The sequence below is a fragment of the Nerophis ophidion genome, linkage group LG16 (genome assembly GCF_033978795.1).
Source record: "Nerophis ophidion isolate RoL-2023_Sa linkage group LG16, RoL_Noph_v1.0, whole genome shotgun sequence".
Classification (NCBI taxonomy): Eukaryota; Metazoa; Chordata; class Actinopteri; order Syngnathiformes; family Syngnathidae; genus Nerophis; species Nerophis ophidion.
Genome location: NC_084626.1, coordinates 5,882,081 through 5,908,451, shown reverse-complemented (window position 1 = coordinate 5,908,451; position 26,371 = coordinate 5,882,081). Strand labels below are relative to the sequence as shown.

The 26,371-nt window shown below is 39.8% G+C and overlaps 1 protein-coding gene across 2 annotated transcripts in view; it reads left to right on the top strand.

Annotated features, from left to right (window-relative positions):
- Nucleotides 1-26,371, top strand: part of LOC133570018 (sortilin-like) — a 104,984-nt gene that overhangs the window by 14,530 nt on the left and 64,083 nt on the right. For both annotated transcript variants that reach the window (XM_061922631.1, XM_061922632.1), the window contains exon 2: nucleotides 24,517-24,579. In XM_061922631.1, the coding sequence (XP_061778615.1) occupies nucleotides 24,517-24,579 (63 nt within the window). The remainder of the gene's footprint in view (nucleotides 1-24,516; nucleotides 24,580-26,371) is intronic.

Sequence of the window (26,371 nt, the reverse complement as noted above, 5' to 3'; positions counted from 1 at the left end):
GTAAACACATCATTCACACAATTCTTACCTACTATCATTACTTACAGTTTCATTGTCTCCTCCATTGTCATAAATAGTAGTCACCGACTGCGCCATTAAGCATAATTTTTTAGAAAGTCCATCTTTACATTGGCAGAATACAGTGATGCTATTGCCTTAAAATAGAAGGCTAAGCTAGCTACACAACAACTCAACCTAGCAATGTAAATGCATCATTCACACATTTCTAACCTACTGTTATTTCTTAAAATTTCATTGTCTCCTCCATTGTCATAAATAGTAGTCACTGACTCCGCCATTAAGCGTAGTTTTTTGGGAAAATCGATATTTACATTGCCAAAAGATTGTGATGCCATTGTTTTAAAATAGAAGCCTAAGCTATCTACACAACAACTCGTGCTAACAATGTAAATGCATCATTCACACATTTCTAAACTACTGTTATTTCCTACCGTTTCATTGCATTCTCTGTTGTCATAAAGAGTAGTCACCGACTCCGCCGTTAAACATAGTTTTTTTGGGGAAAATCCGTCTTTATATTTTCGAAAGATGGTGATGCTATTGTTTTAAAGTAGAACGTTAAGCTAACTACCCAACAACTCGAGCGAACAATGTAAACGCATCATTCACACATTTCTAACTTACTGTTATCACTTACAGTTTCATTGTCTCCTGTTGTCATAAGTAGTAGTCATTGACTGCGCCATTAAGCGTAGTTTTTTTGGAAAATAGATATTTACATTGCCAAAAGATTGTGATGCCATTGTTTTAAAATAGAAGCCTAAGCTAGCTACACAACAACTCGAGCTAACAATATAAATGCATGATTCACACATTTGTAAACTACTGTTATTTCCTACCGTTTCATTGCATTCTCTGTTGTCATAAATAGTAGTCACCGACTCCGCCGTTAAACGTAGGTTTTTTGGGAAAATCCGTCTTTATATTTTCGAAAGATGGTGATGCTATTGTTTTACAGTAGAACGTTAAGCTAATTACACAACAACTCGAGCTAACAATGTAAACGCATCATTCACACATTTCTGATCTACTGTTATTTCTTACAGTTTCATTGTCTCCTCCATTGTCATAAGTAGTAGTCACCGACTGCGACATTAAACATAGTTTTTTGGAAAATTCATCTTTATATTGTCGGAAGACAGTGACGCTATTGTTTTAAAGTAGAAGGCTATTCTAGCTACCCAACAACTTGAGCTAACAATGTAAATGCATCATTCACACATTTCTAAACTAATGTTTTTTCTTACAGTTTCATTGTCTCCTCCATTGTCATAAATAGTAGTAACCGACTCTGTCATTAAGCTTAGTTTTTTTGGAAAATCGATCTTTACATTGCCAAAAGATTGTGATGCCATTGTTTTAAAGTAGAATGCTAAGTTAGCTACACAACAACTGGAGCTATCAATGTAAACACATCATTCACACATTTCTAAATTATTATTAATTTTTACTGTTTCATTGCCTCCTACATTGTCATAAATAGGAGTTACCAACTCTGCTGTTAAACATAGTTTTTTTTAGAAAATCCATCTTTATAGTGTTGGAAGACAGTGATGCTATTGTTTTAAAGTAGAAGGCTAAGCTAGCTACACAACGACTCAAGCTAACAATGTAAATGCATCATTCACACATTTCTAAACTACCATTATTTCTTACAGTTTCATTGTCTCCTCCATTGTCAAATAGTAGTCGCCGACTGTGGCATTAAACGTAGTTTTTGGGAAAATCCATCTTTATATTGTCGGAATACAGTGATGCTATTGCCTTAAAGTAGAAGGCTAAGCTAGCTACACAACAACTTGAGCAAACAATGTAAACGCATCATTCACACATTTCTAACCTACTGTTACTTCTTGAAGTTTCATTGTCTCCTCCATTGCCATAAATAGCAGTCACCAACTCCGCCATTAAGCATAGTTTTTTGGGAAAATCGATCTTTACGTTGCCAAAAGACTGTGATGCCATTGTTTTAAAGTAGAAGGCTAAGCTAGTTGCACAACAACTCAAGCTAAAAATGTAAATGCATTATTCACACATTTCACTGCATCCTCCATTGTCATAAATTCAGTGGGGCAAAAAAGTATTTAGTCAGCCACAGATTGTGCAAGTTCTCCCACATATATATATATATATATATATATATATATATATATATTAATTTTTTATTTTCTTATTTTCAAACATTTTATTTCAATGCTTAATTCTGTAGATCAACTTCAAGCCTACCTGTTAAGATAAAGTTATTTATTTCATGTTTTATGTTCCTTTTGTCAAAAACACAACATATTGTTTCAATGTAAAACTGGAAAATTTGAAGTGAAGTCATTGGAGCACTAAATAGTTTTCTACCCAGCTGCTGGGTAACTATTGGACCAAACCAATGCTGGGTTATATATTCAACCAAAGTGTTGGGTCATCTCTACAAAATAATAATTTTTCTAGTCCAAATGTCATAATGATTTATTACTCCAACAGGCAGAGATCAGTATTGCAACTTGTAGTTTTTTAAGATGCTGGGTTACTGCTTGGGTCACAAAAACTACCCAATTTGGGTAGTTTTCTACCCAGCTGCTGGATAGCTATTAGATCAAACCAACACTAGGTTAATTTAACCCAGCTAGATGAGTTATATATTCAACCCAAATGCTGGGTCATTTTAACTGCAATGATGGGAAAATTGTACAATATAACTTGGTTATTTTGAAGTTTTTTGTAGTCTAAATGCCATAATGTTTTATGACTCCAAAAGGCAGAGGTCAGTATTGCAACTTGTAGTTTTTTTTTTGATATGCTGGGTTACTGCTTGGGTCACAAAAACTACCCAATGTGGGTAGTTTCCTACCCAGCTGCTGGGTAACTATTGGACCAAATCAATGCTGGGTTATATATTTAACCAAAATGCTGGGTAATTTTTACAAAATAACTTGGTTATTTTTAGTTTGTTTTTTTTGTAGTCCAAATGTCATAATGATTTATTACTCCAACGGGTAGAGGTCAGTATTGCAACTTGTAGTTTTTTAAGATGCTGGGTTACTGTTTGGGTCACAAAAACTACCAAATTAGGGTAGTTTTCTACCCAGCTGCTTGATAGCTATTAGATCAAACCAACACTACGTTAATTTAACCCAGCTAGATGAGTTATATACTCAACCCAAATGCCGGGTAATTTTTACTGCAATGCTGGGTTAATTGTACAAAATAACTTGGTTATTTTAAATTTTTTTGTAGTCTAAATGCCATAATGTTTTATGACTCCAAAAGGCCGAGGTCACTATTGCAACTTGTAGTTTATTTTAAGATACTGGGTTACTGCTTGGGTCACTAAAACTACCCAATTTTGGTAGTTTTCTACCCAGCTGTTGGGTAACTATTGGACCAAACCAATGCTGGGTTATATATTCAACCAAAATGTTGGGTCATTTCTACAAAATAACTTGGTTATTTTTAGTGTTTTTTTCTAGTCCAAACGTCATAATGATTTATTACTCCAACAGTCAGAGGTCAGTATTGCAACTTGTAGTTTTTTAAGATGCTGGGTTACTGCTTGGTCACAAAAACTACCCAATTTGGGTAGTTTTCTACCCAGCTGCTGGGTAGCTATTAGATCAAACCAACACTGGGTTTATTTAACCCAGCTCGATGGATTATATATTCAACCCAAATACTGGGTCATTTTAGCTGTAATGTTGGGTCATTTTTACAAAATAACTTGGTTATTTTTAGTTTTTTTTCTAGTCCAAATGTCATAATGATTTGTTACTCCAACAGGCAGAGGTCAGTATTGCAACTTGTAGTTTTTTTTAAGATGCTGGGTTACTGCTTGGGTCACAAAAACTACCCAATTTGGGTAGTTTTCTACCCAGCTGCTGGATAGCTATTAGATCAAACCAACACTACGTTAATTTAACTTAGCTAGATGAGTTATATATTCAACCCAAATGTTGGGTCATTTTAACTGCAATGATGGGAAAATTGTACAAAATAACTTGGTTATTTTTAACTTTTTTGTGGTCTAAATGCCATAATGTTTTATGACCCCAAAAGGCAGAGGTCAGTATTGCAACTTGTAGTTTTTTTTTTAAGATACTGGGTTACTGCTCGGGTCACAAAAACTACCCAATTGTGGTAGATTTCTACCCAGCTGCTGGGTAACTATTGTATCAAACCAATTCTGGGTTATACGACCGCCAGACACTTCTGGATGTGGACATATCGGGCCGTTTTGGACTGATAGACGCTTGCGTGCTAGATTTGCTAACTAGCATGGGAATACGTCGGCGGCTACATCCAGCGGCCTGTGAAGCAGGGGAGTCTAGTAGCAGCGGGGGCCGTCTACGGAGCAGACGCCAGCAGTGTGATTGGAAACGCGGATGTCGAGCGGGGCTAAAAACAAAGCAGAAGGCTAATCCCCACAGAACACCACTTCCCTCCATCCTGAAGACCGATTTAAATGAAAGATGCGAGACTACTGGTCTGGGTAAGGAGTCAGTTAAATTGGAACAAGTTTTTTCTGCTTTGAGTGTTTCAGAGTTGGACATGTGTTTTACTGAGGTGGCTAACTATGATGCGTGCAGTTTATCAAAGCAACAAACAAACAATCGGAAAATCCCCGTTACTGAGGTGGCTAACCATGATGCGTGCAGTTTATCAAAACAACAATCAAACAATCGAAAAATTCCTGTCGTATCAATTCCTAGATATGGTCGTAACTATACTAAATGCACTGGGCATAATAAACACAACATTATTAATATTGCTACTACGGATAATTTGATCAAAAATTCCCTGAAACAGCCCACTACCTATAATATAGGTTTTTTAAACATAAGATCATTGTCTCCCAAAACGTTATTAGTTAATGATATTATCAGAGACAACAATCTTAACGTCATCGGTCTCAGCGAAACCTGGCTTAAACCAAACGACTTTTTTGCGCTAAATTAGGCATGTCCTCCTAACTTTACACATGCGCATATTGCCCGTCCGCTTAAAAGGGGTGGGGGTGTCGCACTAATATACAACGAAAACTTTAACCTTAGTCCTAACATAAATAATAAATATAAATCGTTTGAGGTGCTTACTATGAGGTCTGTCACACCGCTGCCTCTACACCTGGGTGTTATCTACCGCCCCCCAGGGCCCTATTCGGACTTTATCAATGAATTCTCAGAGTTCGTTGCTGATCTAGTGACACACGCCGATAATATAATCATAATGGGGGACTTTAATATCCATATGAATACCCCATCGGACCCACCGTGCGTAGCTCTCCAGACTGTAATTGATAGCTGTGGTCTCACACAAATAATAAATGAACCCACGCATCGCAACGGTAATACGATAGACCTAGTGCTTGTCAGGGGTATCACCGTTTCCAAAGTTAAGATACTCCCGTATACTAAAGTATTGTCCGATCATTACCTTATAAAATTCGAGGTTCAGACGCATGTTCGTCAAACTAATAATAATATTAACTGCTATAGCAGCCGCAACATTAATACAGCCACAACGACAACTCTTGCTGACCTACTGCCCTCGGTAATGGCACCATTCCAAAGTATGTGGGCTCTATTGATAACCTCACTAACAATTTTAACGACGCCCTGCGCGAAACCATTGATAACATAGCACCGCTAAAGTTAAAAAAGGCTCCAAAAAAGCGCACCCCGTGGTTTACAGAAGAAACTAGAGCTCAGAAATTATTATGTAGAAAGCTGGAACGCAAATGGCGCACGACTAAACTTGAGGTGCACCATCAAGCATGGAGTGATGGTTTAATAACTTACAAACGCATGCTTACCTTAGCTAAAGCTAAATATTACTCAAATCTCATCCACCGTAATAAAAACGATCCTAAATTTTTGTTTAGTACGGTAGCATCGCTAACCCAACAAGGGACCCCTTCCAGTAGCTCAACCCACTCAGCTGATGACTTTATGCAATTCTTTAGTAAGAAAATTGAAGTCATTAGAAAGGAGATTAAAGACAATGCGTCCCAGCTACAACGGGGTTCTATTAACACTGATACGATGGTATATACGGCGGATACTGCCCTCCAAAATAGTTTCTCTCGTTTTGAGGAAATAACATTCGAGGAATTGTTACAACGTGTAAATGGAATAAAACAGACAACATGTTTACTTGACCCTCTTCCTGGGAAACTGATCAAGGAGCTCTTTGTATTATTAGGTCCATCAGTGCTAAATATTATAAACTTATCACTCTCCTCGGGCACTGTTCCCCTAGCATTCAAAAAAGCGGTTATTCATCCTCTTCTTAAAAGACCTAACCTCGATCCTGACGTCATGGTAAACTACCGACCGGTGTCTCACCTTCCCTTTATTTAAAAAATCCTTGAAAAAATTGTTGCGGAGCAGTTAAATGAACACTTAGCGTCTAACAATCTATGTGAAACCTTTCAATCCGGTTTCAGGGCAAATCACTCCACGGAGACAGCCCTCGCAAAAATGACTAATGATCTATTGCTAACGATGGATTCTGATGCGTCATCTATGTTGCTGCTCCTCGATCTTAGCGCTGCTTTCGATACCGTCGATCATAATATTTTATTAGAACGTATCAAAACACGAATTGGTATGTCAGACTTAGCCCTGTCTTGGTTTAACTCTTATCTTACTGATAGGATGCAGTGTGTCTCCCATAACAATGTGACCTCGGACTACGTTAAGGTAACGTGTGGAGTTCCCCAGGGTTCGGTCCTTGGCCCTGCACTCTTCAGCATCTACATGCTGCCGCTAGGTGACATCATATGCAAATACGGTATTAGCTTTCACTGTTATGCTGATGACACCCAACTCTACATGCCCCTAAAGCTGACCAACACGCCGGATTGTAGTCAGCTGGAGGCGTGTCTTAATGAAATTAAACAATGGATGTCTGCTAACTTTTTGCAACTCAACGCCAAAAAAACGGAAATGCTGATTATCGGTCCTGCTAGACACCGAACTCTATTTAATAATACAACTCTAACATTTGACAACCAAACAATTAAACAAGGCGACACGGTAAAGAATCTGGGTATTATCTTCGACCCAACTCTCTCCTCTGAGGCACACATTAAAAGCGTTACTAAAACGGCCTTCTTTCATCTCCGTAATATCGCTAAAATTCGCTCCATTCTGTCCACTAAAGACGCTGAGATCATTATCCATGCGTTTGTTACGTCTCGCCTCAACTACTGTAACGTATTATTTTCGGGTCTCCCCATGTCTAGCATTAAAAGATTACAGTTGGTACAAAATGCGGCTGCTAGACTTTTGACAAGAACAAGAAAGTTTGATCACATTACGCCTGTACTGGCTCACCTGCACTGGCTTCCTGTGCACTTAAGATGTGACTTTAAGGTTTTACTACTTACGTATAAAATACTACACGGTCTAGCTCCATCCTATCTTGCCGATTCTATTGCACCATATGTCCCGGCAAGAAATCTGCGTTTAAAGGACTCCGGATTGTTCGTGATTCCCAAAGCCCAAAAAAAGTCTGCGGGCTATAGAGCGTTTTCCGTTCGGGCTCCAGTACTCTGGAATGCCCTCCCGGTAACAGTTCGAGATGCCACCTCAGTAGAAGCATTTAAGTCTCACCTTAAAACTCATTTGTATACTCTAGCCTTTAAATAGACTCCCTTTTTAGACCAGTTGATCTGCCGTTTCTTTTCTTTTTCTTCTATGTCCCACTCTCCCTTGTGGAGGGGGTCCGGTCCGATCCGGTGGCCATGTACTGCTTGCCTGTGTATCGGCTGGGGACATCTCTGCGATGCTGATCCGCCTCCGCTTGGGATGGTTTCCTGCTGGCTCCGCTGTGAACGGGACTCTCGCTGCTGTGTTGGATCCGCTTTGGACTGGACTCTCGTGACTGTGTTGGATCCATTGTGGATTGAACTTTCACAGTATCATGTTAGACCCGCTCGACATCCATTGCTTTCCTCCTCTCTAAGGTTCTCATAGTCATCATTGTCACCGACGTCCCACTGGGTCATTATTGTCACCGATGTCCCACTGGGTGTGAATTTTCCTTCCCCTTATGTGGGCCTACCGAGGATGTCGTGGTGGTTTGTGCAGCCCTTTGAGACACTAGTGATTTAGGGCTATATAAGTAAACATTGATTGATTGATTGATTGATATATTCAACCAAAATGTTGGGTCATTTCTACAAAATCACTTGGTTGTTTTTAGTTTTTTTTGTTGTCCAAACGTCATAATGATTTATTACTCCAACAGTCAGATGTCAGTATTGCAACTTGTATTTTTTTTAAGATGCTGGGTCACTGCTTGGGTCATAAAAACTATCCAATGTGGGTAGTTTTCTACCCAGCTGCTGGATAACTATTGGATCAAACCAACAGTGGGTTTATTTAACTCAGCTCGATGGGTTATATATTCAACCCAAATGCTGGGTCATTTTAGCTGCAATGCTGGGTCAATTTTATAAAATAACTTTGTTATTTTGAGGGGTTTTTGTAGTCCAAATGCCATGATGATTTATTACTCCAACAGGCAGAGGTCAGTATTGGGGCAAAAAAAGTATTTAGTCAGCCACCGATTGTGCAAGTTCTTCTACTTAAAATGATGACAGAGGTCTGTAATTTTCATCATAGGTACACTTCAACTGTGAGAGACAGAATGTGAAAAAAATCCAGGAATTCACATTGTAGGAATTTAAAATAATTTATTTGTAAATTATGGTGGAAAATAAGTATTTAGTCAACCATTCAAAGCTCTCACTGATGGAAGGAGGTTTTGTCTCAAAATCTCACGATACACAGCCCCATTCATTCTTTCCTTAACACGGATCAATCGTCCTGTCTCTTAGCAGAAAAACAGCCCCAAAGCATGATGTTTCCACCCCCATGCTTCACAGTAGGTGTGGTGTTCTTGGGATGCAACTCAGTATTCTTCTTCCTCCAAACACGACGAGTTGAGTTTATACCAAAATGGATACATGGATGATGCAGCAGAGGATTGGGAGAATGTCATGTGGTCAGATGAAACCAAAATAGAACTTTTTGGTATAAACTCAACTTGTCGTGTTTAGGGGAAGAAGAATACTGAGTTGCATCCCATGAACATCATACCTACTGTGAAGCATGGGGGTGGAAACATCATGTTTTGGGGCAGTTTTTCTGCTAAGGGGACAGGACGATTGATCCGTGTTAAGGAAAGAATGAATGGGGCCATGTATCATGAGATTCTGAGCCAAAACCTCCTTCCATCAGTGAGAGCTTTGAATGGTTGACCAAATACTTATTTTCCACCATAATTTACAAATAAATTCTTTAAAATTCCTGCAATGTGACTTCCTGGATTTCTTTTTCACATTCTTTCTCTCACAGTTGAAGTGTACCTATGATGAAATTTACAGACCTCTGTCTTCATTTTAAGTGGGAGAACTTGCACAATCGGTGGCTGATTAAATACTTTTTTGCCCCACTGTATATGGCCATCCATCCATCCATTCATACATCATCTTCCGCTTATCCAAGGTCGGGTCCCGGGTGCAGCAGCCTTAGCAGGGAAGCCCAGTCTTCCCTCTCTCCAGCCACTTCGTTTGTTGCAGCCCTATTTTGCTTACAATAAAATCAGGCCTCGGAGGGCACAAGGAGAAAAGGAGCGCTTTAATTGGTCACCAAAGCCCAGTGGTCTGCAACCTGCGGCTCTTTAGCTCCGCCCTAGTGGCTCCCTGGACCTCTTTCAGAATTGTGTGAAAATGGAAAAAGATGATGATGAAAATATATTTTCCGTAGGAGAACAAACATGACACAAACCTTCCTAATTGTTAGAAATCCACTGTTTAAATTAGACATGCTTCACTGATGAGAGTATTTTGCAAGCACTGTTTTGTTCGACTGATCTCAGCGATCTTTGAACTCATCGTAGTTTGTTTACATGTACAACTTTCTCCGACGCTGCTCCATAAACACCTGTTTTATGCCACTCCTTTTTTGTCTCATTTTGTCCACCAAACATTTTATGCTGTGCGTGAATGCACAAAGGTGAGCTTTGTTGATTTGATTTATTTGTTGGAGTGCTTATCAGGCATATTTGGCCAATCCATGACTGCAAGCTAATTGATGATAACATGTTCTTTAGACTAGCTGTATATATTGCATCACTATGCATTATTCATTTCCTTTACTTATGTCCTCTGTGTATTTGATTTATATTTCCATTTCTCATGACACATTATCTGTTTGTAATGAGGCCACCTTTATGATGGTTGTTTGTGTCCCATGTTGTCCCAGACTACAGCAAAACGTTACATAGCTTGCAAAGATTGTAATAAATCCTTTAGAAGAAGACAGCCTGCTGTTTCCTTATAATTGGACACACACATCTATGTTGCAAAAATGTGTAGAGTAAAATTTAAAATACAACATTTCTGTCAACGAAGATTTGCGTCAGCCTTTGATAGTAGGCTAATATAGACACTTACATGAAGTGTTGTCTTCATTAAAACACTTATATAAGACTCTTAAAGTCATTTTGATAGTAGGCTAATACAGTTAATATAGACACATCATTGAACGAAGAACAATAAACTAAACTAATGTAAGTGTACCTACTCAGTAGACTAGTGTTTAGTGTCCGCCCTGAGAACGGTAGGTTGGGAGTTCAAACCCTGGCTGAGTCATACCAAAGTCTATACAAATGGGACCCATTGCCTCCCTGCTTGGCACTCCGCATCAAGGCTTGGATTTGTGGGTTAAATGACCAAAAATGATTCCCGGGCGCGTCCACGACTGCTGCCCACTGCTCCCCTAACCTCCCAGGGAATAAATAAGGGGATGGGTCAAATGCAGAGGACAAATTTCACCACACCTAGTGTGTGTGTGACAATCATTGGTACTTTAACTTTAAAGTCATTTTAATAGTAGGCTAATATAGCTAATATGGTCACATTATGTGTTGTCTTCATTATAGCACTTATATAAGGCAGACAGATTTGTTTTTGGTATTTCTTGGTCCAGTATGACTCTTTCAACATGTTGGGTTGGCGACCCCAGCCCTAGCACACCGACAGCATGTGTAATCTCGCCTCTTTGGAGCCTTTGGGTCCCGTTTTGCATTTTTTATTAAAAGACAAATGATACAATTAATTAATTTTTCAAACTGAGACTTGCTGACTTTGGCTCATTTTCTGTGAAGAACATATATCAGAATACATATTTAATGACATCCCCCCAGCCCCCCCTTCCTCCTACACATTTCTATTACATATAAGATGTCCGGGTCCATTGGACCTAATAGGAGTGTGGAAATTGACGTTTTCTGTAACACACACACACAAACAGCAGGCCTAGACAGGAGGAGGACAGAGTGTAGGTACACAGAACATCAGAAGGTCAAATGTGCGAGAAAATGAGAGCAGACAGTGTTGACAAACAATGTTGCAACCATCTGTGGGAACCGCAGGTGCAGAAACACAAACAAAGAATCCCTGTGGGAGGCAGAAACTGGCAGAGAAATTTTCCGTGAAACATTGATGTTGTTGTTACTCAGCCAGACAGATCTTTACCTTATCCCAATAAACATCTGTTCAGTATTTTAACATAAACGTGTTTGATTGTGAGGCATTAAAAGCCACAAAATGCAACGAGTCCATCAGACCCACAAACGCTGGCTAACTAACTACAATATGAACATTATGGGATCGGATTTATCGGTGTGACATCCATCCATCCATCCATCCATTTTCTACTGCTTGTCCCTTTCGGGGTCGCGGGGGGGGCTGGAGCCTATCTCAGCTGCATTAGGGCAGAAGGCGGGGTACACCCTTGACAAGTCGCCACCTCATCGCAGAGCCAACACGGAAAGACAGACAACATTCACACTCACATTCACACACTAGGGCCAATTTAGCTGAAGTGCCCTCTTTATGCAGGCACCTCCTGGCAGACCGACGCGTACTTCCATGGCGCCCTTCCACCTTCCACCTCATAAACATTGTTGCCTCAGCAGCAAAAGATCGCCGAGAGTATATTTCCAGTGCTGACTGGCAGCCATGTTTGTTGTCCACTTGGACCCGGCTCCACGTGAGTAGACTGGAATGTTGCTCGCCACCAGGACTCTCATTGGCCGGGGATACGATGCAAGGAGGTGGTTTGGATTCACATTGGCCTATAAATCTTCCCTAACTCAACGTCTGAACTGTAAACGTTTAAATTCGATCTGAGTAGCGGAACAATAATTGCTGCCGGCTGCTGCTCAGCGCGTCCCTGCTGTGTTCGGAACATAAGCGATTGTCTCCTTGTCTGGCTGCAGCTTTGTCACTCGGGCTGAATATAGGTCACACGCACACACACAAACACACTCTACTTTGCACAGTCATGACGAGAGATGTCCAATATGGGCTTTTTTGCCAATATCCGATATTGTCCAACTCTCAAATACAGATACCGATATCAACTGATACCAGTCGTGGAATTAACACATTACTATGCCTAATTTTGTTGTGATACCCCGCTGGATGCATTAAACAATGTAAAAAGGTTTTCCAAACTAAGAGAACAACTTCAACTCAAGTTATGGGAAAAAATATCAACATGGCACTGCCGTATTTATTATTGAAGTCACAAACTGCATTATTTTTCTTTTAACATTTCTCAAAATGATCGGTGCGGCGTCTTCAGTAATGCGGACGTTGTATCGATCCGTTGTGGTGAAGAAGGAGCTGAGCCGGAAGGCAAAGCTCTCAATTTACCGGTTGATCTACCTTCCCATCCTCACCTATGGTCATGAGCTTTGGGTCATGACCGAAAGGATAAGATCACGGGTACAAGCGGCCGAAATGAGTTTCCTCCGCCGGGTGGCGGGGCTCTCCCTTAGAGATAGGGTGAGAAGCTCTGCCATCCGGGAGGAGCTCAACGTAAAGCCGCTGCTCCTCCACATCGAGAGGAGCCAGATGAGGTGGTTCGGGCATCTGGTCAGGATGCCACCCGAACACCTCCCTAGGGATGTGTTTAGGGCACGTCCAGCTGGTAGGAGGCCATGGGGAAGACCCAGAACACGTTGGGAAGACTGTCTCCCGGCTGGCCTGGGAACGCCTCGGGATCCCCCGGGAAGAGCTAGACGAAGTGGCTGGAGATAGGGAAGTCTGGGCTTCCCTGCTTAGGCTGCTGTCCCCGCGACCCGACCTCGGATAAGCGGAAGATGATGGATGGATGGATGGATGGATTTCTCAAAATAGCAGCTTGGAATTTGGGACATGCTCTCCCTGAGAGAGCATGTTTTACTGTGTTTGAGGTGGGTAGGGTTGGGGGGTGTGTATTTTGTAGCATCCCTGAAGAGTTACTGCTGCAAGGGGTTGTAGGTATTTGTTCTGTTGTGTTACGGTGCAGATGTTCTCCCGAAATGTGTTTGTCATTCTTGTTTGGTGTGGGTTCACAGTGTGGACCATTTTTGTAACCGTTTTAAAGTTGTTTATACGGCCACCATCAGTGTGACCTGCATTACGTATGCCTCTAATTCACTTGTCTGTGTGAAAAGCCGTAGATATTATGTGATTGGGCCGGCACGCAAAGGCGGTGCCTTTAAGGTTTATTGGCGCTCTACTTTTCTCTACGTCCGTGTACCACTCCGTACAGCGGCGTTTTAAAAATTCATACATTTTACTTTATGAAACTGATCATTTTGAAACCGATACCGATAATTTCCAATATTACATTTTAAAGCCGTTATCGGCCGATGATATCGGCAGTCCGATATTATCGGACATCTCTAGTGAATACTGTTCTTTCTGGATTGGTGTGGCAAATGTGCAGCGACAGACTGGCACACAGGATGAGAATCAATAAAATGTTTCCGGTTCTGATTCCATTTTCGATTCTGCTTAACGATTTGGTTCTTTACCTAAGTAAACAAAGTAAACAAAAAAGGTGGATTAGCATCCATTTTGTTGAGTTTAGAGGTAGCATGACTGTCATTTGAGTCATGTTTTACTGTGTTTGGTGTAGGATTGTCCCAATCATACTTGCCAACCTTGAGACCTCCAAATTTGGGAGATCGGGGGAGGTACGTTGTAGCGTACCGGAAGAGTTAGTGCTGCAAGATTTTCTGGGTATTTGTTCTGTTGTGTTGTGTTACAGTGCGGATGTTCTACCGAAATGTGTTTGTCATTCTTGTTTGGTGTGGGTTCACAGTGTGGCGCATATTTAGAACAGTGTTAAAGTTGTTTATACGGCCACCCTCAGTGTGACCTGTATGGCTGTTGACCAAGTATGCCTTGCTTTCACATGTGTGTGTGAAACACTTGCAAATATGTGCCATACTGTGAACCCACACACAACAAGAATGACAAACACATTTCGGGAGAACATCCGCACCGTAACACAACATAACACAACATAACAAATACTCAGAGCTCGTTGCAGCACTAACTCTTCCGGGACGCTACAATATACACCCCCCGCTATCGTTACCCCCCCGCCACCTCAACCCCGCCCACCATCCCCCTAATTCGAAGGTCTCAGGGTTGGCAAGTATGCGTGACGTATGTAAGAAGGTGCACTTGTTTTATGTGTCTGTGAGAAGGCGAGACAAGAAAGAGTGGGATACGCATGTAGTGTAATGCCCGCAGCTAAAAGCCACTGCGTGAGAATGTATACTCAAATATCACAATATAGTCATTTTCTATATCGCACAGAGTATATTGATAGATCGCCCAGCCCTAGTTTAGAGGTAACATGACTGTCAGTTGAGTCATGTTTTACTGTGCTTGGTGTAGAGTTGTCCAATACCAATATTTTGGTACCGGTACCAAAATGTATGATGATACTTTTTTAAATAAAGGGGACCACAAAAAAATGGCTTTATTTGCTTTGTTTTAACTAAAAATCTTGCGATACTTTAAACATATGTTCCGTATAGCAATCAAAGAACAATTGTGTCCTTAAATAAAATAGTGAACATACAAGACAACTTGTCTTTTAGTAGTAAGTAAGCAATTAAAGGTTCCTAATTAGTCTGCTGACGTATGCAGTAACATATTGTGTCATTTCTAATTCTATTATTTTGTCAGAATAATGAGGGACAAGCTGTAAAAATTGACTATTAATCCACTTGTTCATTTACTGTTAATATCTCTTTAATTTCTGTTCTAACATGTTCTATCTACACTTCTATTAAAATGTAATAATCACTTATTCTTCTGTTGTTTGATATTTTACATTAGTTTTGAATGATACCACAAATTTAGGCTTAGACCGATTTTTTTTATTTTATTTTATTTTTATCTTATTTTAATCTTGTATTTATTTTTCCCATTCCCCCCACTTGTTTACCTGTATCTCATCTTTTTGTAAGGGGCGCTGGAAGCCGGCAGACCCGTCAGTGATCCTGTTCTGTCTCCCTGTAATGTTTTGTCTGATGTTGAATGGGATTGTGCTGAAAATTTTAATTTTCCTGAAGGAGTAAATAAAGTACTATCTAATCTAATCTAATCTAATTTAGGTATCGATCCGATACCAAGTAGTTCCAGGATCATACATTGGTCATATTCAAAGTCCTCATGTGTTCAGGGACATATTTCCTGAGTTTTTAAACATAATATGAATTTTTAAAAAAGGAAAAAAGATTTTGTGACAATAAATATCGATGTAATCATCATACTTGCCAACCCTGTACCATGAATTGATTAACGTGGAACCTGACTTAAACAAGTTGAATAACTTATTTAGCATTTAGTGGTCAATTGTACGGAATATGTACTGAACTGTGCAATCTACTAATAGAAGTATCAATCAATCAAAAACCTCCTGGATTTTCCGGGAGACTCCCGAAATTCAGCGCCTCTCCCAAAAACCTCCCTTGACAAATTTTCTACCGAAAATCTCCCGAAATTCAGGCTGAGCTGGAAGCCACGCCCCCTCCAGCTCCATTCGGACCTGACTCAGCAATGTTGTGACCCTCTTAAACAGGACAATACTGCCATCTACTGTACATAGAATAAAATAGAATGTACTTTATTGATCCCTGGGGGAAATTCAACATTGTTTATTGTGAGCATTTGCTCACAATAAACAATGATAATAATAAATAATATAAAAAATATATTATATATATATAATATGAATAATATAAATATATTGTACATATATTCTACATTTAAGTGCAGTCAAGGAACATATGCATTAGGGAGTCTGTTCTGAAGCCCACAGTAAAGAGACGTAACTTCATCACGTCGCCTGGTTATTGACTCCAACCCACCGTCGACAAGCAAAATGAAGAAATACGCTTGCAAGTTCCGAAGCGAATGGAAACAAGAACTTCAGTTTATCCAGGAGAGTTCGAAGGGGAAGGGGTATGTTGCCTATAAATTTTGTAGAACAGACTTCTCCATTGAACACGGTGGCCGAACGGATATACTCAGTCATGAACGGTCAGCAAAGCACAAAGCGTCCGCAGCGCAGCATCGTTCACAACCCAGTATTACGGGCCACCTCGCAAAATGGAGACCCGATGGTGTAACTTAAGCTGAGACAAAGATGGCAATGCTGATTGCTGGAAGCAACATCCCTTTCTCATTTGCGGATGTCTACAACAAATCCGTGAAAAATACGTATGTTCCCGGATTCGGAGATCGCTCGCCAGTACGCAAATGGCAGAACAAAGGTTACTCAAATAGTGAAAGGTAAATGTTTTTTCTTTTTTTAGTACCCAGCAAGCACAGTACAGTTAGTAGAACAACTGTGTTTTTATTACTGTGTATTCAATAGGTGCCGTCGGAAATTCAACTATTTCTTTTTTTGTATATATAATAAATATATATAGCTAGAATTCACTGAAAGTCAAGTATTTCATACATATGTATATATATATGAAATATATATGAAATACTCGAGTTGGTGAATTAAACTCCTCCCGTCTTAACCACGCCTCCCCCCACCTCCCGAAACGCAGGTCTCAAGGTTGGCAAGTATGGTAATCATAGTACCATTGACAAGATACGCTATTTTACTTGGTATCATTTAAGTGGATGTCAGGTGTAGATCTACCCGTGCCATTTGTTCACACTCAGGTGCTCTAGCTTATGTTAGCGGTGAGCTATTGTATCCTCCTAGGGTGTGTAGTGAAGCATGATTTAGAAGTAGCTAAAACATTGCAGACAGCGGATGGATGTTCGCTGCTAGCTCGCCATGTCTTAAAGCACCTCTTCCTGAGGGCATTTCAGTGATATAACTTCACATTTATCTTTAGTCTTTAAGCCAAAATGCGTCCGTTCTCCCTTTTCTGTCCACACAGTATGTCTGCTTGTAAGTACTTCGTGATTGTGCGCTGCCAAACATGCTCCTCTGCTCGTAAACTCAGCAATATCACAATGTGATGATGCACCGTCAGGCCTGGGAACGTTGCTTTTCAAAAAGAGTACAGCACCTTTTTTGATTCATTAGTACCGCGATACTATACTAGTACCGGTATACCGTACAACCCTAGTTTGGTGTTTTAATTCCTGTCCAGCGCTCTTACTTCTGTTTTCTACTTCCTGTGTTTAGAATCACTTCCTGTCCAGGTGATCTTATTTTGTCAGTATTTCCTGTTTGGTCTGTGTACTTTCTGTCCCAAATCTTGCCAGCACACCTGATTTTCTTTAATTGGTAGGGCTGTGAATCTTTGGGCACCACACGATTCTATTTGATTCTTAGGAGTAACGATTCAATTCAGAATCGATTTTCTATTCGAAACTAATCAATTAGAAATCACTACTTTTTGATAACATTGGGTGCCACATTCCTCCATTAAAAAAGATAAAAAGCTGTGAAAAATGTCTATATTACTTAAAATAAAACAGTTTTTTCTAAAAAAGGAAAACTCTACCCAAACATTTAATAAAGTCAAATACAAAAAAGGCAGCAAGAGAAGTATCCAACACTTCTCTTTTCTAATGTAAATCAGTATATATATATATATATATATATATATATATATATATATATGAGTTGGGAAATTGTGTTAGAGGTAAATAAAAACAGTATACAATGATTTGCAAATCCTTTTCAACCCATATTCAATTGAATGCACTACAAAGACAAGATATTTGATGTTCAAACTCATAAACTTTATTTTTTTTTTTTTGCAAATAATAATTATTATTTCATGGCTGCAACACGTGCCAAAGTAGTCTGGAAAGGGCATGTTCACCACTGTGTTACCTTTTCTATTAACAACACTCAATAAACATTTGGGAACTGAGGAAACTAATTGTTGAAGCTTTGAAAGTTGAATTCTTTCCCATTCTTGTTTTATGTAGACCTTCAGTTGTTTAACAGTCCGGGGTCTCAACTGTCGTATTTTACGCTTCATAATGCACCACACATTTTCCATGGGAGAAGGTCTGGACTGCAGGCGGGCAAGGAAAGACACTCTTTTTTTTTACAAAGCCATGCTGTTGTAAGACGTGCTGAATGTGGCTTGGCATTGTCTTGCTGAAATAAGAAGCGGCGTCCATGAAAAAGACGGTGCTTAGATGGCAGCATATGTTGTTCCAAAACCTGTATGTACCTTTCAGCATTAATGGTGCCTTCACAGAGGTTACCCATGCCTTGGGCACTAATGCACCCCCATACCATCGTAGATGCTGGCTTTTGAACTTTGCGTAGATAATAGTCTGGATGGTGTACTCCGCCATCCGCTCGATTGTAGCTGAGATAGGCACCGCGGCCCCAGAGGGAATAAGCAGTAGAAAATGGATGGATGGATGGATGGATGCTTCGCTTTCCCTTTGGTCCGGATGACACAATGTCGAATATTTCCAAAGACGATTTGAAATGTGGACTCGTCAGACCACAGAACACTTTTCCACTTTGCATCAGTCCATCTTAGATGATCTCGGGCCCAGAGAAGCCGGCGGAGTTTCTGAATGTTGTTGATAAATGGCTTTCGCTTTGCATAATAGAGCTTTAACTTGCACTTACAGATGTAGCAAATGACTGTATTTAGTGACAGGGGTTTTCTGAAATGTTCCTGAGCCCATGTGGTGATATTTTTCAGAGATTAATGTCGGTTTTTGATACAGTGCCGTCTGAGGGATCGAAGGTCACGGTCATTCAATGTTGGTTTCCGGCCATGCCGCTTAAATGGAGTGATTTCTCCAGATTCTCCGAATCTTTTGACGATATTATGGACCGTAGATGTTCAAATCCCTAAATTGCTTGCAATTGCACATTGAGAAACGTTGTTTTTAAACTGTTTGACTATTTGCTCACGCAGTTGTAGCTAAAGTAGTGTATCTCGCCCCATCCTTTCTTGTGAAAGACCGAGCATTTTTTGGGAAGCTGTTTTTATACCCAATCATAGCACCCACCTGTTCCCAAATACCCTGCACACCTGTGGGATGTTCCAAATAAGTGTTTGATGTGCATTCCTCTACTTTATATTTACATCTAACACAATTTCCCAACTCATATGGAAACGGGGTTTGTATATATATATATATATATACATATATATATATATATATATATATATATATATATATATATATATATATATATATATATATATATATATATATATATATATATCTTCTCTCTCTGTCTCGCTCTCTTGATTCTTAATTGATTAAAACAAATCTACTTTTCCCCAAAAAAAAAGAAATCCTAATTTTTCGTAAAAAAAAATTTTTTTTTAATCAACTAAGAATCATTACAAATAAGAATCGCGATTCATTCAAAAATTGAAAAATCAAAAAAATTGACACCCTTATTAATTAATTAGTTCTATTTAATCCCACCTGGTTCTCTTCAGGGCTGGATCATTGTTTTTGTCACTCTGCTTACTGTGCGCCTCGATACTCTACTTCTACTTACATACCGTCTGCTATGTCTGGGTCACGCTGCAAGCAACGTCCACCAAACCGTGACCATGACCCCAGTAAAGCAGTACAAAACAGTAAGAGGCACCTACATAGTATAAACAAAAATAATCTGAAAATAAAAATAACAAATAAACATTATTCGATAGAATTTTACAAAATTGGAAATTACACAAGAATGTAACATTTAATAACATTTTCAAGACTTTTTGGCAATTTTCTAGAAAATACATTGGTGAAAACAAAAAAAATACAATATTGTGCAATAGTTTGTTTTGTTTTACAAGGTGGAACTAATACTTGACATAGGCAACTCAAGATAATTCACCTTGTTTTTTTTAATATAATTTTGATGATTATGGCTTCCACTTTATAAAAACCTTACATTTCAAATTTCAGAAAACGTTGTTTTTTTTTTCAAAAACTAAGTAATGGTCATCCAAATGTTAAAAAATAAAGACTTATCTGAGTTTTTTAATATCACATATTATTTCCCATTTGAAGTTAAATTGCTGACATGAATGAACTTTTACACCATAGTCTTTTTTTTTTTTTTTAATTCTACTTGTATATTAGAATGACACGCATAACATGTCTCCTGTCTACAATTGAACATTCACCTGCTGAAAATCAGGAGCACTGTTGCAAATCGTTGCAAGCCTTTGACCATAAACTTAGACACTGCTCGGGGACATTAGTTTAACCCTTTGATGCATAACATGGGTCAAATGTGACCCAACCAAGTTTTTATTATCTGTTTCTTTGCAAAAATTGAATGTAATCTCTCAGTATTCCAGGTATTCCAAAATTAACTTGTTTTTGGTCATTAAACATTGTTATTGTATTCTTTCTCTTCATACTTTTTGAATAAAAATGATTTTTGTATTACTACCCTTCCAATGCACAACATGGGTCAAAAATGATCCACATCTATTTTCTATGTTATTTCATGTTAGCCTGAGTGTTGCTTTGCTATATATTTCAAATAAATGTTTTTAATCGTTTACTATCACATATATTCAGTAAATATCATGTTTTTGTTCAGCTAAAATCATCATTTAGGGTTAGGGTTAGGGTTATTTCGCAACATCACAATGGACCACTTCTTCACCAGTGTCCCTCTGGCTGCGAAGCTCCTCGAGAAGAACCTGACTATTGTTGGGACTCTTCGCCAGAACAAACCAGACATACCACCTATCATGAAGCCATGCAAATCACGGATGATTCATAACTCAGAATTCGGATTTAATGTCAACTTGACCATGCTGAGGTATGTGCATCAGAAAGGAAAGACTGTTATCCTTCTGAGCACAATGCATGATGACAAAGCAGTGGATGACAGTCAGAAGAAGAAACCAGAAGTGACCAAAACAGGAGTGGACACAACAGATCAGATGGTTAGCACCTACACATGCAAGCGGAGAACACGGAGGTGGCTCATGGTGCTCTGGTACAATATGCTGGATATTGCCACCCTCAATGCTTACACCAACTTCACTACAGAACACCCTGGTTACATGGGTGGTGTCACCAATGCACGCCGACTATTCATCAAGGAGCTGGGCAAAGAGCTGGTCATGCCACATATGAAGAGCCGCATGGAGGGCACGCCCAAACTCCAAGAGCGTATCATAGAGGCAATGGGAAGATGCGGGATAGGAAAACAAACCATAATCACCACCCAACCAGAAGAGGACATAAGACAGAAGGGTGCGGCAAAGAGGAAAAGGTGTGCAATCTGCTCATCTGCCAAAGACAGAAAAGTCAGCTGGTGCAAGAAGCCTGTGTGCAAGGAGCACAAACGCACAGTGGTAATGTGTGCTACATGTGAGGAATCCGATAACTAACTATCCATCCATTTTCTACCGCTTATTCCCTTTTGGGGTCGCGGGGGGCGCTGGCGCCTATCTCAGCTACAATCGGGCAGAAGGCGGCGTACACCACGGACAAGTCGCCACCTCATCGCAGGGCCAACACAGATAGACACTCACATTCACACACTAGGGCTAATTTAGTGTTGCCAATCAACCTATCCCCAAGTGCATGTCTTTGGATAACTAACTAATAAAGAATAAAATAATCATAAGAACTGAATTGACAATTTTATTTTACGTTGGTCTAATTCACAAGTTTATTTTTGTTACTGCCAGATGTTTGCCAAAATGACAAATAACCAGGTTTCAAATAATAAATGTATGTATCTAAAATAGGTATTTGAAGTAAAATCCATCCATCCATTTTCTACCGCTTATTCCCTTTCGAGGTCGCGGGGGGCGCTGGTGCCTATCTCAGCTACAATCGGGCGGAAGGCAGGGTACACCCTGGACAAGTCGCCACCTCATCGCAGGGCCAACACAGATAGACAGACAACATTCACACTCACATTCACACACTAGGGCCAATTTAGTGTTGCCAATCAACCTATCCCCAGGTGCATGTATTTGGATAACTAACTAATAAAAAAGAAAAGAATCATAAGAACTGAATTGACAATTTTATTTTACGTTGGTCTAATTCACAAGTTTATTTTTGTTACTGCCAGATGTTTGCCAAAATGACAAATAACCAGGTTTCAAATAATAAATGTATGTATCTAAAATAGGTATTTGAAGTAAAATCCATCCATCCATTTTCTACCGCTTATTCCCTTTCGGGGTCGCGGGGGGTGCTGGCGCCTATCTCAGCTACAATCGGGCGGAAGTCAGGGTACACCCTGGACAAGTCGCCACCTCATCGCAGGGCCAACACAGATAGACAGACAACATTCACACTCACATTCACACACTAGGGCCAATTTAGTGTTGCCAATCAACCTATCCCCAGGTGCATGTCTTTGGATAACTAACTAATAAAGAATAAAAGAATCATAAGAACCGAATTGACAATTTTATTTTACGTTGGTCTAATTCACAAGGTTATTTTTGTTACTGCCAGATGTTTGCCAAAATGACAAATAACCAGGTTTCAAATAATAAATATATTTATCTAAAATAGGTATTTGAAGTAAAATATTATTGTAATATGCCTTCATCCATTTTTGACCCATGTGTGTAAACTTGATGTAGTGTTACAAAAAATACTTTTGTTCATAAAGTATGGTAGGAAAAATATAAATAATTATGTGTGGTAATCAAGATTTTTAAAGAATAATTGAATTATTAAATCATAAAATACATTGATTTCAAAAGTTACAGCAAAGAAGCACTCAGGCAGCATGAAATAACATGGAAAATTGATGCGGGTCATTTTTGACCCATGTGTGTAAACTTGATGTAGTTTTACAAAAAATACTTTAGTTCATAAGGTATGGTAAGAAAAATATAAATAATGATTTGTGGTAATCAAAAACAAGATTTTTAAAGAATACTTGAATTATTAAATTATAAAATACATTGATTTCAAAAGATAGAGCAAAGAGACACTCGGGCAGCGTGAAATAACATTGGAAATTGATGCGGGTCCTTTTTGACCCATGTTGTGCATTAAAAAGGGGTGTGCATATGTTATGCATCAAAGGGCTATCCTGGCCTTCGCGTACGGTTAGAATAATTGTTTCTAAATTATCACAAAAAACTTTGTATTACCTTGTGTTCCTGACAAGAAGACAAAAGGCTGTCTACCAAGAAAAATGTCCGTAAAACTCCACTGGGACTTCAAAGCGGACAGATCAATCAATCATCCATCAATGTTTATTTATATAGCCCCTAATCACAAATGTCTCAAAGGACTGCACAAATCATTACGACTACAACATCCTCGGAAGAACCCACAAAAGGGCAAGGAAAACTCACACCCAGTGGGCAGGGAGAATTCACATCCAGTGGGACACCAGTGACAATGCTGACTATGAGAAACCTTGGAGAGGACCTCAGATGTGGGCAACCCCCCCCTCTAGGGGACCGAAAGCAATGGATGTCGAGCGGGTCTAACATGATACTGTGAAAGTTCAATCCATAGTGGCTCCAACACAGCCGCGAGAGTTCAGTTCAAGCGGATCCAAGACAGCAGCGAGATTCCCGTCCACAGGAGACCATCTCAAGCGGAGGCGGATCAGCAGCGTAGAGATGTCCCCAACCGATACAGGCGAGCGGTCCATCCTGGGGCCCGACGAGCGGTCCAGAGATGGCAGGAAGTTACTGCATCTCTGTATTTGCATGTGTAAGTTCTCACCACAGGTGTTAGGTTTCCAACACAGCCGCAAGTACCCCCTCCTCCCTTAGTGCAATTGTGTGTGTGTGTTTGTAATGCAGGGCACCCTGAATGAATTAAAAGGCGAGGAGAGTGGAGAAAAGCAATCACTTGTTTGTCTTCTATTCTCTGTTTCTGTGTCTTTAATGTGTCATGGTATTTGACCCTGACACATACTTTTCAAGAAGAGTGGTACCGCATTTGTCAACTGGAGCGAGTGCTCAAACCAGTCAGAATCTGTCTCTCTTCAAGAAGGTATTCATTTCAATTTGACAGGTAATGGCGCTGACATGATAGGCGATGTTAGTTGGTGCCTAGTACTTGCAGCAGATGACTGCAGCTGGGGTGATAGAAAAGAATGGATACACTGGGAACCGGGTCAAAACTAACCAATTCTCGATTCCCATCCCTGCCCATAATGCACTTGCTCTAATCAAAAAGATTCTGATGTGTTTCTTACTTTGTGTTCTCCCCTGCAGTTCAACTTCAAAGTACGGACCATGGGCTCCCTGTCACTTGCCTGGGTGGGAGATGAATCCGGGGTGAGTTTGCTCGTAGGCCATATGTGGCCAGGTATTTCAACTGGTAGGCATACTGTACATTTTTTAAAGCGGAAACACAATCTATTCTGGGAGGCTTCTCCATCACTCCCAGGTTCACTCTGACCCACAGGTATAGTACTCAGAAAATGTTAGTTCAGATGGTGTCTCTCCAGGGGGAAGGGGGTGGGTGGGTGTAAGGAACAGCATTACTCGGCTTGTCGCCATCACGTCTCCATCTCATCGCTGCCACCACAGTCTGGGGTGGCAATACACTACCGACTGTGGTAAAGTAGGCCGGCTTCGTCGCGTGAGGAAGCCGACAAGTTTTCGTTGTTTTCCGCTCCATATGCTGAATGCTGATATCAATCTATCAATCAATCAATGTTTACTTATATAGCCCTAAATCACTAGTGTCTCAAAGGGCTGGACAAACCACTACGACATCCTCGGTAGGCCCACATAAGGGCAAGGAAAACTCACACCCAGTGGGACATCGGTGACAATAATGACCCAGTGGGACGTCGGTGAAAATGATGACTATGAGAACCTTGGAGAGGAGGAAAGCAATGGATGTCGAGCGGGTCTAACATGATACTGTGAAAGTTCAATCCATAATGGATCCAACACAGTCGCGAGAGTCCAGTCCAAAGCGGATCCAACACAGCAGCGAGAGTCCCGTTCACAGCGGAGCCAGCAGGAAACCATCCCAAGCGGAGGCGGATCAGCAGTGCAGAGATGTCCCCAGCCGATACACAGGCAAGCAGTACATGGCCACCGGATCGGGCCGGACCCCCTCCACAAGGGATAGTGGGACATAAAAGAAAAACTATACTATATATAAATCTTTATATTTTTTCCGTAAAGTAAAAACAAAACACAAAACAGTCCTAGTTACCTGAGATACTAAGTATGTCATTATTATGACTTAGTAAGTCAAAATTTTGACTTAGTATTTTAACAAGTCATAAATATGACAAAATAATGACTAAGTCAAAAAAATTTCTTAAGTCAAATTAATGACTTACTGTAAATAAACGTTTGAAAAACACAGTTAATTTTTCTTTTTTCATTTTATTTTTATTGACATCCAGCATCAGACATTACCATCCATTAAATCATATTCACATACATCACATAGCCGTTGTCTGCCCTAAAAGTCAAAAGTGTTTTTGTCTACCACCCACGCCCCCAAAAAAAGAAAAAGAAACAGAGATAACAAAAACAAGGTAGAATCTACACATACATCAATTAAATCAGCAAAAAATAGATAATACATTTATAATAATAATGAACAGAAATAAAATAAAATAAATATATACAGATACTTTTACGTATATGTACACATATAGGGAGTAAACTTTTTTTTAAATTTTTTTTAAATAGTACAGTAATTCCAGAGATTTAAGTCAGGCTTATGGGGTGTGACATAAGTGACCCAGTTTTCCCAGTATGAGGCAAATTTCTCCAATTTATAATTAATAAAGGCAGTTATTTTCTCCATTTTATATATGTCCATTGTGGTTTCCATCCATTGCTTCAAAGTTGGGCTCTCCTGGGATATCGATTTCCTAATGATGGTCTTTTTACAAGCCATCAGTAGGATATTCATTAAGTATTTATCTTTCTTCAGCCAATCTTGAGGAGCAAATCCAAAAAAAAATTTTTTACTTTCAAGGGGTATTTCTCGTTTAAAAATATCCCGTAAAGCTTGGTGTATCTCTTTCCAATAGTCCTTTATGGTAGAGCAGTCCCAGAAAACATGGTAGTGGTTTGCGTTTGAATTCCCACAATT